Source organism: Delphinapterus leucas, chromosome 1 (assembly GCF_059928025.1).
Source record: "Delphinapterus leucas isolate spDelLeu-1000000601 "Yukka" chromosome 1, BTC_Dleu_Yukka2, whole genome shotgun sequence".
Classification (NCBI taxonomy): Eukaryota; Metazoa; Chordata; class Mammalia; order Artiodactyla; family Monodontidae; genus Delphinapterus; species Delphinapterus leucas.
Genome location: NC_143129.1, coordinates 76,150,376 through 76,165,367, shown reverse-complemented (window position 1 = coordinate 76,165,367; position 14,992 = coordinate 76,150,376). Strand labels below are relative to the sequence as shown.

At 51.2% G+C, this 14,992-nt stretch overlaps 1 protein-coding gene across 2 annotated transcripts in view; it reads left to right on the top strand.

Moving 5' to 3' along the window:
- The first annotated feature begins 7,447 nt into the window (after positions 1–7,447).
- KIRREL1 (kirre like nephrin family adhesion molecule 1) overlaps positions 7,448–14,992 on the top strand; it is a 102,621-nt gene continuing 95,076 nt past the window's right edge. Inside the window, exon 1 of one of the 2 annotated variants that reach the window (XM_022559430.2) lies at positions 7,448–7,739. In XM_022559430.2, the coding sequence (XP_022415138.2) occupies positions 7,688–7,739 (52 nt within the window). In that variant the 5' untranslated portion in view covers positions 7,448–7,687. The remainder of the gene's footprint in view (positions 7,740–14,992) is intronic. The other variant, XM_022559431.2, reaches the window with a different exon arrangement.

Sequence of the window (14,992 nt, the reverse complement as noted above, 5' to 3'; positions counted from 1 at the left end):
TATAGAACCTGGTGAGTTTGGAGGCCATGAAACCATTGCCAGTATCTGTGCCATAAACACATCCATCACCTGCAAAAGTTTCCTTCTGCCTCTTTTTATATATTATTATTTTATTTCGACATAAGATTTACTCTCATAGCAAATATTTGAGTACAGTAGAGCATTGTTGACTACAGGCACTAATCTACACAGTAGCTCTCTTGGATTGACTCCTCTTGTATAACTGAAACTTTGTACCGTTTGACTGATACCTCCCCTTTCCCCCTCCCCGTCCCTTGGCAAACACCATCCTGCTCTCAGGTAGAGCCTCTTGAAGGACCCCCAGAGGAGGAGCCAGGTTTCTGCTGTTTTGTTCTTTTTCATCGGGGGCAAATTTTTCCTTGAGATTTACTTTCCCCTAGACCTAGTCCCAGAGCCTAGACTCGGGCTTTACATGGGGAGGACTTGGGGATGGGGCTGGAGGAAGCTGGAGGCTCAGGCATGAAGGCTGGTGGAGGAGGGGAACTGCCATGCCTGCCAGAAGAGGAGTAGGTGCCAGTGCCTTACTGCTGGCTGTGTCTCAGAGGCTGGAATAGAGGCACGGGAGGGACATTAAATCAACATTCTCCATCTGTCCAGTTAGGAAATGCCACCGAAACCAGCAGCCAGAGCCTGCTTGTCAGCCACTGCTAGGCCTGTTCCCTGGCCCAGAAGCCGGGAAGCCAGTGGGTGCAGGGAGGAATACTGTGGCCTGGAGCATGGCTGTCTCATGTAGGAAGACCCACCATGTCATGTGCAGGGAGTAAGGAAATTGGTCCCTGACCCTGGCTCTCCAGAGGAATAGAAGCAGTTCTTAAACAGGGAGCATTTATAGAACACCCCTATATATGTCCTGATGGAACCCCTCAGCAGGCATCTCTAGGGAACGGCCTCTGCCTCCTTAGCAGAAACAAACATATGATGACAATCCCATGGGGCTGTTAAAGCTAGAGGAAACTGAGGCCCAGAGAGGGGAGCTGTCTTATTTAAGGCCATATTTCAGACTTTGAAGATCCTAATTCTCAGTACCCAATTCTAGGAAACTTTCCTTGATGTCTCCAAGCTAAGTTCAGTAACTAGTGTTCTGCACTCTTAAAGAAATGGGTATGTTTCTATCTCTGTACTTCCCAACTCAGTTGTAGCTATCTGTCAATCTTTCCCACTAGACTGCGGCTCCAGGAGAACAAGGGGTGTGTTTTATTCATCTTTGTGTCCTAAGTGCTTAGCCTAGTGCCTGGGCATAGAGTAAGCTTTCAATACATGTTTGTGAGATGATGAAATGGATGAATGGGTGAACAAGCTAATTAATTAATCTTAACCCAAACCCTTAGCAAGCCTCTGTTGGGGTTGTTAGGACAGGAGTGACTTTTTTTTTTTTTGAGTGTTTTAAAAATTTTATTAGTTTTTAAGTTTAAATCATTTAACACTATTAATTTTCCCTTTAAGCACAGCTTTGGCTATATCCTGTAAGTTTGTTTTTGTTTTTAATTGAAATATAGTTGATTTACAATGTTGTGTTAATTTCTTAGTTTCTGGTGTACAGCAAAGTGATAAAGTTATACATATATATATATAGATAGATAGATATACTCTTTTTCATATTCTTTTCCATTATGGTTTATTACAGGTTATTGAATATAGTTTCCTGTGCTATACAGTAGGAATGGGCCTGGGGTACAGGGGTGGGAAAGTTGCTTATCCATTCTATATATAATAGTTTGTTTCTGCTAATCCCAAACTCCCAATCCTTCCCTTCTGGAGTGACATTGCTAAGGGTTGTGCTTTAAGGTAATGGCCCCCCTTATAATAAGGGTTAAGTAAGCCTAGCTCTATATTTCCATTCATGTGAACCTTATTCAGCTTCACCCTTAAACCTACTATGATGTTCAATAACCTTAATACAACTTCAGCCCATAATCTTAGCTGCCAGCTTGAATGCAAACATAAACCACAATTCTCACAGCCAGACCTGATACTAAATAGATCTAACGATGGGTGGTTTTAGGTCTTCGAAGAAGCGCTAGGGAATGCTAAAGATCAGGAGACTGTGGACTTGGGAGTAGGATCCAAGGGAACCAAAACCAAGGGCCAAAGGAAGATGAGAGACTCTCTCTTTCTCCATCGCATACCCACCTTCTGCTCACTATAGTCTCTGATTCTCAGATACCTACAGGAGACCAGAGCTACATAATGATCAGAGCTGTTTGGACATAAGGGGTGCCTTTGCTGATAAAAGCACTTGGAATGGGCGTGGGGTGCAGGGGTGGGAAAGTAGGAGTTAGCAAGGATCCTGGCCTAAGACACAAGAGGCCTCCCTGGGTTCTGGTGCCAGTCTTACTCTGACTATGACTTACTTTGTGACAGATCATTTCACCATCTCAAGGGGGAATGGACCTCATGTTGTCTGAGGCTCCATCTAGTTCTGGAGCTTGATGTTTGAGTCATTAGTTGACATTACTTTCCAATTTTTCCTGATTAAGTCTATTCCCCACTCTCTCCTCCTCCATACCCACTCCCCACCTCCCTGCCCCTGTCCAGGGCCCCTGAGTGCTGACTCTCTCCTCTCTTTCTCTGAGCTGATCTCCTCAACTGGGCTGCTCATTTGAAGCAGGAATCTTCCAATCCCTGTGAGCTGAGGCAATGAAATCCTCATTAAACCTAATAAGAGGTAACTGGTCCATTTAGCACAAATTGTCTCCCCATGTCGGGATGTGAAGCACTGAGAAAGAGGGGGATGAAATGGGTGGGAAAGAATGGACCACAGCTGCTCGAAGGCAAGGCTGGTGCGTGGTAAACACACCCTGGGAGTCTGCCTTTGCCAAGGTCATTCTTTCTACTCCCCTGCCTCGGAGCAGCTTCAGCCTATCCAAACCTCTCCCCAGATAATTTGGACACTCATCCTCAGTAGACAGCCCCTTCTGGGGTCTGGCCTTTAGTCCTTTGCTTCAATAGCAGCACTGCTCCCTCAGATATCCTCTGACACCCAAGCCCCATCCAAGGAGCCTGATTCCTTGGTCCACCATCCCCCAAGGGACCTGCTGCTCTTCTTTCTGCCCCCACTCCCACCCCTCGCAGTACAGATTTGAATCTCTCCCCATCGCCATTAAGAGACTCTGTCTCTACTCTGATCCTCATACATCTCAAAAGCTGGGCATCTTAAGGAAGAGGAGAACAAGGGAAAACAGACTGGTGTAGCAGCGGGAAAGCCCAAGGCCTGATATGTGGAAGGACTTACGCAGCCACCTGGGCTGTAAGACACAAAAGTGGAGGAGGAATGAGGACAAGCCGCTTTGCTGGGAGAACTTGAGAAGAAAGGGTGCCTCTCTCACTGCTCTGGGCTGCAGCCTCTGCAGCGGGGGGGAGGGACAGGGTGACCTCTGGCAGCCCCTCGCTCTCGGGGACTCAGGGTTTCCTTTATGGTCAGGATTATTTTCCAGGCTGAAAATCAGGATTTGGCCTTTCCCTTTTGTGTCTCTGGTAAGCAGCAGGAACACAATCCTCCACCCCCTCTAGGGGGAAAAGGACAATTTATCGAATTGTTCTGCTGTTCTTAGCCCTCATTGAGACAAAGAATTCATTTCCGTCTCTCAGGGTGGCTTCTCCTGCTGGTGGTCATAAATTGCCTCACTGCTGATCCCCTGACCTTCTGATCTCTTTGCTTTTGTGCTCAAAAAATTATTAATATTTCTCTTAACTCCATATACAACCTTTGGCTTCTTCTCTCCTTCCTTCAGGGTGACGTAGCATCCTTAGGGATTACTCCCTCTACCTCCACGCCCCGCACACTTCTCCCTGGTCAGGGCCCTGTGCATGGGGATGGAGACTAATCCAGCAGCCAGACCTGGCTAGCTTATTGGGTGCTCAGCACTGTTCTAAGAGCTGTATGGATATTGACCCATTTAATCCTCACAACCACCCCATAAAGTAAGTACTATTATTATCTCCGTTTTCAGATGAAGAAATCAAGGATTAGAGAGGGGAGGTAAATAGGCTGCCCAAGGTCACACAGAAAGTAAGGAGCAGAACCTGGATTAGGATCCCCTCGGGCTGGTTTCCATGCTCATGTACCTTGCTTTCCACTAGTCTGCTGCTTCTCTGATGGGGAGAGGGTGCCCAGCTTCTTCCTTGCCCTCGGGGAGCTCCAAGACCGAGAGGACATGCATAGCTCTTGCCCCAAAGGAGCCCCAAGTTAGATGGGGACCAGATATCCTGTCCTGGGGAGATATGTCTAGTCTGACAGATTTTGTTTCTGGGAGCATCCATCGGATACTGGGGACTCAGCCCCAGGATGCCCCCAGTTTGATGAGAGCTATGTGATTAAACTCGAGTAGACTCAGTTAATCCAATTAGAACTGTGAACATTCATTTGAGAGGAAAGTTAAGAGAGCTTAATTGGGGTTCTCCCCAGAAGGAGGGGAGGGCAAAGCAGGATTGGCAATAAACGGAACTGCTGGTAGAGGGAAGAGGGCACGGCAGGCACCTCATGGTGTGCGCCTTTGCTGAGGGTGATGCCTGGAAAGCAGGCGTTTGCTTAGCTCGGTGATTCTCAACCCTGGCTGCCCATCAGAATTACCTGGGGAGGTGTTTTAAAATCCTGGTGCTTGGGGCTTCACCCAAGAACAATTAATCTTTGGGCGTGAGGCCAAGGCACTGGTGATTTTTTTTTTTTTGCGGTACACGGGCCTCTCACTGTTGCGGTGTCTCCCGTTGCGGAGCACAGGCTCCAGACGTGCAGGCTCAGGGGCCATGGCTCACGGGCCTAGCCACTCCGCGGCATGTGGGATCTTCCTGGACTGGGTCACAAACCCGTGTCCCCTGCATCGGGAGGCGGACTCTCAACCACTGCGCCACCAGGGAAGCCCTGCACTGGTGATTTTTAAAAGCCCCTCAGGAGATCCTAATACACAGCGGGTGTTGGGGACCCCTAGCTGGAGTTAGGGTCTTAAGCTCTGGCATCTGGGATATTGGCTTTTGTGGAGGGGATTCTGGAGAATTGTGTTTGCTATGAACAGAGCTGGTAGGAACTGGAGATTAAAGGCAGGGAGGGGGAAAGGGAAGTTAAGGGACCACGAGAGGGAAGTGAGATGACTGCTTTGGATGTTAAGGATCTGGAGAAATTTGGCTTCTCTGTTGCTAGGGTTTCTAGGTGAGATAAGAGGCCAAGGGGAAGGAAAACCTTTGATAAGCCAGTCCCTACTCACACTGAGAATCACCATCAAACCTGAATAGCAGAAGCTGGAAGGTGGGCAAGAAGCACTCACTAAGCTAAGAATATTCTCTTCCCTCTCTCTGGGCTTTTTCTTCTAAACATTTTCCTACATCATATCACCATGGGCCTCCTGTCCATGCAGAATGAAAAGGGGAAAAGGCTGTCTCACCGATAGTGCAAGAACATCCCTACCTCAGGACCCTTGTACTTGCTGTTTCCACCTACCTGATATATTCTCCTCTCAGATGCCCGAATATCTGAATCTCTCAGTTCCTTCAGGTTTCTGCTTAAACGTTACTTTAGCAGAGCAGCTTTCCCAGCAACAGTAGCAATTTCTCCTTCCCTTCCACTCCCTATTCATTGTATCCTGCTTTATTTGTCTCTCGTAGCATTTACCACAACCTGGTGTGTTCTAGGATTTTTCTACTGCCTCTTCCTGCTCTGCAGAATGGGACACTCTGAAGGAGGGGCTTTGTTAAAAAAAATTTTTTTTCCATTGTTGTATCTCTAAGGCTTAGAATTTTGACTGGAACATAAGCGGTCACTGAATAAATATCTGTGGAATGCAAGATTAGTGGATGAGTAAATGAAAAGCCCTTGTGTGTCTGCACGTTGGTGTGTGGCTGTTTGTATGTACTTGTGATTACATTCCTATTTCTCTGGGTTAGGTATGCTCCTTATTTTTAAACTGTGTGTTTTCCCGTGCACACGTGTTTTTGAACATATGGAGGACTCTCTGGGTCTATGCATGGTGTGCTTCTGAATGTGAGTTTGTGTGTGTTTCTGCCTGTGTTTCTGTGTCTTCTGTAGGTGGATGTGTCTGGACCCTTCAGCCTGGTGTCAGGATCTGTGGAAGGAAGAGGCGTTGTAACTGCCTCTCACCAGCAGAGGGCACCAAAGAGCCACGTGCCTTTGCTCAGGGCCCGAAATCCAGAAATCTTGGCGGGTAGTTAGGGACCCAGGAGACTTAGGATCCGGGAGGAAAGAAGTGGAGACCTCTCTGGACCAATACAGGGCTGTAAAGTTGTGCAATTTCTGTGCAGTTTCTGATATTTCTCCTCAACTCATTCCCTAGAACCCAGAGGTCGAGGCTCCCCCAATCCTGTGAGCAGAAGCATCCGGTTAGGGGCTGGGAGAGAGGCTGGTTGTCAAGCTGGGCTCTTTAAGAAAGAGAAGAACCTCGTCAATCTCCAGGAATTCCTTCCCCTCCCAGTACCCAGATCCCTCAACCTCAAAGGATCTGAAACTCTGTGCTTGGAGATCCTCCTGTGGCTGCCCTCTCCTGGGCCTTTGGAAGTCCTCTAGTTGACTGCTTTCTGGATGGGTAGATAGATGCCCAAGATGAACAAAGGAAGGAGTCAACTGCGCCTCTCCCCCACCATCTGAGGACTCCAACACAGCCTGGTGTCATTGTGTGCTGGGTGAGGGCCCCCCTGGCAGGGGCCTCAGTCCGGTCCAGGAAGCAGCTGGAATTCTTCAGCTTTGGGTTTTGTAGGTGGGAAGAGAAGTGTATCCGTCCTCACCTCCAGCATTCATCAGTCAATTGAGAATTCCCAATTTGGGGGATGTAGGGGTTAGATTCTGGGTGTGGAGTTTACAAAAAAAAAAGATTTTATCCTTTTTGATTCCATGAACAGCCACCTGCCCACCCCCTCCTCTCCCACACACCCAAACACACCCAAACACTCACACACCCTTCCCCACCAGTCATCCCCTGGGCTAGAGGCTTGTCCTCAGCCCATGCCCCGCCTCCCCAATCTACTGTCTAGTTCCGTAGCCCGGGACCAGGGCTGTATATATAAATGAGAGGGAGGTGCGGGGGCAGGGGTCCAGCCGTCCCAGCTCCAGCGCCCGCTTCTGTCACGTTAGTCACCCCCTTTGCCCTCCACCGCTTTCTCTCTTGGCGCTCCGTCCATCTCAGTTCCAGCGAGGGGTGTGAGTGCGTGTGTGTGTGTGTGTGTGTGCGTGTGCGTGCGTGTGCGCGCGCAGTGGGGGGGCAGGAGGAGGGCTGTGGAGGGAGGCGCCGTCGGAGGGAGAGTAGACGTCAGGAGGAGGGACTGAGGAGGGAGAGAGAGGGAAGGAAGAGAAGGGGGGAGAAAGGGAGAGCAGAGATCGAAAGAGACCCAGAGAGATAAAGCTTGAGGCGAGAAATAGTAAAAGGCGGGGGGAGGGGGGGAGGGGGGAGGAAGGAGGGGTGGAGAAGAGGGAAAGGGAGAGTGAGAGAGAGAGAGAGAGCGAGCGAGCGACGGGACCGGGAGGAAAGAGAAATAAAGAGGAGCGGAGGGAAGGGAAGTGAGTTTGCGCGCGTGAGTGAGTGTGCGTGTGCGTGTGAGTGTGCAGGGGCGGGCGCGGGCGGGCGGGGGGCGGGCTCCCGGGCTCCCCTCCTCCCCAGCCCGCTCGTCTCGCTCGCTCGCCAACTCCGGGCCCCAGCCGCGGGCGGGCGGACGGCGGGCGGACAGCATGCTGAGCCTCCTCGTTTGGATCCTCACTCTCTCCGATACTTTCTCCCAAGGTAAGGGTCCCCCCCACCCGCCCCGACCCCCGGCAGCCCGGGGAACACTGGGGGGCTCGGCGGCCCGCTGCCGGTCCCCCGGGGTCCGGACGCCACGAGGCGGGGGCTGGGTCCCGGCGCGGAGCCCTGGGGGAGGGGGCGCGGAGTAACGGGGGCTGGCGAGGAGGAGTTTGCCGTTGATTTGCCCAAGTTGTTTCCTCCGGCTGCGCGGGAGACCGGTGAATCGGGGCCGCGAGGGCCGGGGGTCGGAGTGAAAAAGGGACCCGAACGCTCAAAGTCTTTTCCGGAGCCTCTGGCAGCCCTACCTACCTCCACCCTCCGAGGCCGGGAGTCAGGACGCCCGGGTCCTGGCCGGGGGAAGGCTGGGAAGAGAGTGGGATTTCAGATTCGGGGGTGGGAGGTGCGCGGAGAGCTGGGGGCCCAGGCTCCGGAAGATGCAGCTAAGGGAATCCTCGTTCTCCTTCCAGCCCAGCCCCTGGGAGGGCTGAGTCTGAGCGGCGGCTCCAGACTGCCTGGGGCTGCCCCCTTCAAAGGCAGGGAGCGGTGCCTCGGGGCCTCTGGTGGGGATTCGAACCCCTGCCCGCGGAGGCTCCGGGTCGGGAGTGGAGTTCCAAAGGCAGCTCCGGGCCCGCTAGATATGGAAGGGGCCACTTGCGGGCGGGGCTCACACCCACGGGGGGTCAGGAAAGTGTTGATGTCGGGGCTTATTTGGGACTGGCAGGGGAGAGGCTGGGAGATGAGGGAGAGACTGAGAGAGAGATGAGGATGTTAGTGTATCCTGAGGCTGGGCTGGGGGGCGGCGGGGGAACTGAAGAAACCAAGGGCCTGGACTTCAGCCCCGACTGGGGTCTGTGGGAGTGGATTCTTGTCTCCTGGGTCGGACTCTAAGGAAGATTTAATCCTGCTGAGCAAGCTCCCCCCACCCCCCCAAAATGGAGCTGACACACAGATGTTGACATACAAACACCAAAAACCAGCCATAGACACTGAGACAGACTATTCACCTACTGAGACAGACATACCCGCGAGCATCCCCCACACGGAGACAGACACATATACACAAAGACACTGACACATCTGAGGAAGACAGATTCCTCCCCCGTATCGGCACATGCGTGCACGTTCATGCACCCAAACATAACAAAACTCACAGACACAGTACATGTATGAGGCGGGCATTTACAAGGACACAACACGCGTGCACACACACACACACACACACACTGAAACCCTTCCAGGGATACCAACCCTCCAGCAAACAAAGAAACTTGAACAGATATTCATATAGGCAGACACTTACGGAGATGTACAGACAACAAAATGGAGGAGGTGGTCTCCTTTTTTTGGTGGGGGGTGGGATCTGGGAAGGGGGAAGTTAGCTTGGACCGAGCACCCTCAGGCATCGCCCTGCTCTCAGTTCCCTTCCAGGCCCGGTGGGTGTGTGTTTAGGGGTGGGGTGTTATGCTGGACCCCTCCCCTCCAATCCTGGCCAGGCGCTTCCCTGGCTCCGAAGCCAAAGCCTGGCTGAGTTGCTGGGGGCGGGTCTGTCGATCCATCATTCCCCATAGGGCATCCATGCCCCCCCTCACACACACACACACACACACACACACACACTTGGGATTTGGGAAGGGCGCACATCCGTGGTGTGAGAAGTGGTGCTGGGGGAAAGGAGGCCTGGCCCTGGGGTTGGCAGGCCCAGCCAGCCACTTGGCAGAAAGTTGGGAAGGTGACTTAAGTTCTGACTTTGTTCAGCCGGGCTGCTAGAGAATGGGGAGATGGGGGAGGGCCCACGGCGGTGGGGGAGGGGTCAGCTGGGTCTGTACTGATCTGCGTTTGGCGCAAGCTTCTGTCTGCCCCTTTCCCCACAGCCCTCATGTGTCAGCAACGTGGATACAAACGAGCTTCAAGGAACAAAAGCTGCAGTTAGCAAACAGGAGAGGCATGTGGATTGAATTGGGACAGAAACGGTCCGAGAGAAGTGTGTTGTGTGCCTTTCTCCCTTTAGAAAGGGGGGGGAGGGGTTAGGGGTTAGCTGAGCTCCCATCGCCCATCCTCCAGCGTGGGTGAAAGCAAGACCTGATGAAAGTGTGCAAAAGTATTTGGGATGGGGGAGGGGTTACCAAAGGGAAATAAAAGGGAGAGGATAGAACGGAGGGGAGAGGAAGTCACTCCTGAGTGTTCCTGGGAAGCTGAGCAAGGACTGGGGAGGAGGCAGGGCGGGAAGGAGTGGGGATCTGGGGCTCTTCAGGGTGGGGGAAGGCGGCAGGACCTCTCTCCTCAGCCTCCATCCTTAGAAAGAAAGAGTTGTAGGCAGGGACTGGGCCAGTGGTAGGGGAAACCAAGGTGGGGATTGCCAGGGGCTTGAGGGAGGGTGGAGAGAAGGTGGGAGGAGAAGGCAGTTGAATTGAGGGGAGTGGAGAGGAGAGGGGAAGGGGACGTTCAGCCTAGGCAGAGAAATAAAAATCACGTTTTAAAGAATTTCAATGGGCTTCATCAATCTTCATTTTTCACTAAATAATTTTCTGTATCTTATCTAAATGAAAACCATTATCCTTCCCGTTTCCATCATGCGCTGGCTCCTCAGACTGATTGCACCGAAAATTGAAATATTTATTCATTTTCTGGGAGATTTTCTCACTCCCCAGTCTCAGGGAGGAGAAATTGAAAAAGAAAGATTATAGCTAATCAGAGCAATGTGGGATGACAGGCTGGCCCAGGGTGGGAGCCGCCCAAGGGAGGGTGGAGGTGAAGGTAGGGGGAAAATCTGTCCCCCCAGTCCCCAGAGTCCCCTGGGCATCCCTGCCACTGCTTGGCAGGGCGGTGAGGAGTGAAGGGAAGACGGCCTCCTAAATTCCCAGTATTCAGCCGCCGAGTACAGCTACATCCTGCCAGAGAACAAGAGTCTGGAAAAAAAGAGTAGCTGGGAATGGACTCTCTCCTCCCTGTGCCACCCCCACCCCCCACAGATGTCCCACCCTTCTAGCCCAAAGCAGGATCTTGAGGTTGGGGAAGAGGCAGGGAGCGACATGGCAGAAATCAGGATACCAGGTCCCTCTCCTTGACCTTCTTTTTTTTTTTATATATAAATTTATTTATTTTATTTATTTATCTTTGGCTGCGTTGGGTCTTCGTTGTTGTGCGCGGGCTCTCTCCAGTTGCGGCGAGCGGGGGCTACTCTTCATTGCGGTGCGCGGGCTTCTCATTGCAGTGGCTTCTCTTGTTGCGGAACACGGGCTCTAGGTGTGTGGGCTTCAGCAGTTGTGGCTTGCGGGCTCCAGAGCACAGGCTCAGTAGTTGTTGCGCGCGGGCTTAGTTGCTCCGCGGCATGTGGGATCTTGTACCAGGGCTCAAACCCGTGTCCCCTGGGTTGGCAGGCAGGTTCTTAACCACTGCGCCACCAAGGAAGCCCTTCTTGACTTTCCTGATGGGACTTCGGCTCAGGCCCAAAGGGAGGGTGTGAACCCAGTATTTAGTGCCTGGAATTACCTCTGGCTAAGCTCTGGACCCCAGAAGACCCTGGATCAGGAGGCGGAGGCATCTAGGTCCTCCCACCTTCTGCTGGCTGCATGGTTGGTTGTCTTGCTCTGCCTTTGGTTCTCTGATGGGGTGAGGCTGAGGAAGCCCAGCCTTGTCCCCGGCTCTTACCCCCTTGACTTGAGAACCAAGTGCTCTGATGGAAGCTCTTGTAGACCCTCTTTATATCCTCGGAGACCAAATCTTAATTTCTCTTTTATCCTTTCAGTTTCTGACACAGTGCTACACACTCGCTTGGTAAGTGCCCTTAAATATCTGATCAATTGATTGATTTGATGAGAGTGCTACGATGTTGGAAGAAGACAGTATTAAAGGGTGCTTAAGTCACAGACCCCTGTCCAGCTGCCTGGCTAAACCCCCTCCCCCTTGGCCACTGGGTAGTTGTGTTGGCTTGAACAAGGTATGTGCCTTCTCTGTGCCTCAGTTTGCTCATCTGGAAAGTAAGGTGAGGAATAACATTTCATAGGGTGTCGATGGCAGTTAAATATGTTAATCCGTGTAAGGTGCATGGAACAGTGTCTGGCACAGAGAGATGTGCTCAGTAAGTGCTTCTGTTATGACTTTGTGGCTGGACATAGGAAGCCGAGTTGCTTGCTTCCTTTCCAGCTCTCCTTATGATTCTCTTTTTGTTTTCTTGCTCCAGCTGCCCAGATGTTTTGTCCTGGGCTTCAGTACCTCTGCTTTGTATCTCTCATGGAGAGAACTGGGTTGTAGAGGATCCAGAAGGGGAAGCTGACCAGCCTTCCCCTGGTTGGAGACCTCAGGAAAGCTCTGGAGAAGGAGAGGACCAAGTGGAAGAGGTCGGCATTCTAGTGAGAAGGAGCTAGAGCTCTTGGGAGAGATGAGGAACACTAGCCCCGAGGTGGCAGCATTTCAGAGTCTGGAAATAATACAGATCATTTATTGAGCCCTTGTGCTAACTACTTGATATGCATTATCTAATTTAATCTGTACAACAGCCCCCTGAGATTGGCTCTGTAATTATCCCCATTTCATGGATGAGAAATCGAGGTTTAGACAGGTTAGGTATCTCGATGGTAGCTGGGGGAACCAACCCACCTCAAATCCTGCACCCCTCCCCTTTGCCTGGGATCCCACATGCCAGCAGGGACAGATGCTGGGCTAGGACAGGGTCTTTCCTGATCCAGAGCCAAAGGAGAACTAAGAGGAAAAGGGAATGAGTGCTCATAAATGGAAACTCACTCAAATTTTAAAAATCATCCTTTATTCTGAGATTCTGTCCTTCTACATTTTTGGGTGTTGAATGGTTTTTCTTTGATGATATGACAGTGCCCATAAATGACTTTTTTTAAAAGCCCTTTACTTGGCAAATCTAAAGGTTTGCAACCTGTGTTTGTTTCTAAGATTAGACACAGCGTTACAGGTCCATGAGCTACAAACTTGGGCACTACCCCTGTACCATGCAAGGCTGACTCCTGGAGAATCGTGGCGAGGCAAGAGGTGGAGTGCTGAGTGGGGGCCTGGGGAGAAAACCAGGACAGTCAGCTTCCAATTCAGCGCAGTCCCTGGCAGACACAGAGGCCGGGATCTGGTGTTCCCATCTGCTTTGGGAAGCCCTGCCTGCCCTAGAGTGGGGCAGAGTGACTGTAGGAGGTGGGCTCCCTACCAAAGTGTCAAAATTACTTCTTCTTGAATCCCTACTGTGTGCTCTTCACATTCATCATTCTTTATTCCTTTTAACAACGACCTTGTGAAGATAACATTACCCCTATTTTATAGATGAGGAGACAAAAGCTGAGTTTAATTAACTTGCTTAAGGCCATCCCTGGGGTATTAGATCCCCGATTTCAACTCTTTGTCTTATTACAAAGCCAGGCTGCCTCCACGTCTGAGCCACCTGTGCAAGTGCCTCCTTTCAGTTGAGGCAGCTGTGGAGGGGAGAAGGGGCCTTCTTCCTTCTCCTCTCCCCCACGGTGATGGACAGGCTTCTCCTGGTACCTTGCTCAGCCTTCTCCCCCAGGGCTCAGCCCATCACACCTAGCGCATATCCATCTTGTTGCTTTGCTCTGAGGGTCATCTGTTTTATTCAGTGGGGATGGGAACTCCTTGTCTGTCAGGAGAAGGAGGTTAGTAAAGCCCCCTTTCTTCCCACCTGTGGAGTCTTTTTAACTTTGTACTTGTATAGCACTTTCCAATTTTAGCAACTTTTTCACATGTACAATCTCATTTAATAGAGATACTGTGATTGTCTTGTGATACAGACAGTGTAGTTATTACTTCTCCATTTAACAGATGAGAAAACAGAGTCCTAGAGAGTTGAAATGACTTGCTAAGGGGGAGGTTGGGCTGGAGGGAAGGGATGGGGGCAAATTCCTCCGTCACCCCAATTTTGGGGGACTGTTTCCAGCTAAGGGTAGGGAAATTCCTCTCATGTGCCCAGGGCTGAGAAAGCTGTGCCCCTTCCCGACCTACCACCTCCTGCCTGGTTTCTTTTCAAGGCCTCCAGACCACTTTACTTGGCCATGTCCTGGAGGATGCTTTGACCTGGAGAGGGCTGGTGTAGGGGTTGGAGGAGGCAGTGGTCAGCAGTGGGGGAGAAAGAGGCTGCCACGTCCTTGGTCCTCGATGCTGAAATGCAGCATCAAGGAGAGGCTGTCTCAGGAGTCAGGAAACAGAATGAGTTCATTCCAAGTGAGAGAGAAGGCTGTTCACTTTTGTGGAGTACGTGCTTTGTGTTTTATGTGCATTAGTAACTCATTTAATACTAACACTAATCTGTTAAATGCAGGAGTCATTATCCCCATTTTGTGGTGGACAAAGAGAGACTCAAAGATGTTAAGCAGGTCGGCCAACGTGATACATCTTAGAAGTGACAGAGCCAGGACTAGATCCCAAGCAGGGAAGTTGGAGTGGGGGGGGGGGGTGGCATGATTCCCAGAAGGAAGCCCCTGAAGATGGTCATATCCACCTCTTCCACATCGCTGCTGCACGCAAGTCTCCCTGCACAGTGTGTGTGCCCACATGCACGCGCATGGGTTCCCACGTGGCCTCTTGTGCACTCATACACGCAGCCATTTCTCATCCCCATCATGTACCTATGGACAGGTATCTCTGGCTTTCCCCTGGTCCTTCCATTCACCAGAACAACACTGCCATGTTTCTGTGTACCATTCCCCTTCCAGCTATGGCAGCCATCCTTTGAAGAGTCTTTGAAGGCACTAATTTTTGTCTTGTCTCACGTGCTCTGAAGATATACACACTACAAGGTTAAGAAAGTTAGAACGCTTGGGTTCCTCATTCTGTGACTCTGGTCTCTCTCCATCCTGCAACCCCAGCTCTTACACTTTCCCACTACTGATTCACAGACAATACAACCTGATAGAGTTCTTTGAGCTCCCAGGATGAAAGCTGTTCTAGCTCCCAGACATTGCCAAAGATCACATTTTTCTTTCTTTTTCCATCCCACTCTCCCACACCCCCCATCAGCTCTCTCCAAACTCCCAGTTTCTCCCCCTCCACATTTAATTTCTCCAGCAACTTTTATTAACCTCCGTAGCCTCTGGGAGCTGAAGCCTCATTCGTCTCTGCCCTCCTTGAGTCCATTTAACAAAATTGGGATCATATTGAAATAAATGTGCCTTGTAGCCAGCCAGCCTCCTCAGGATTAAGGGTCTTAAATCCAGGGTGGAACTCTCTAGTACTCCCTAGCAAATTCCATTAGTTTCCCAGGAGATGCTGCTGCTGCTTCATTCCTC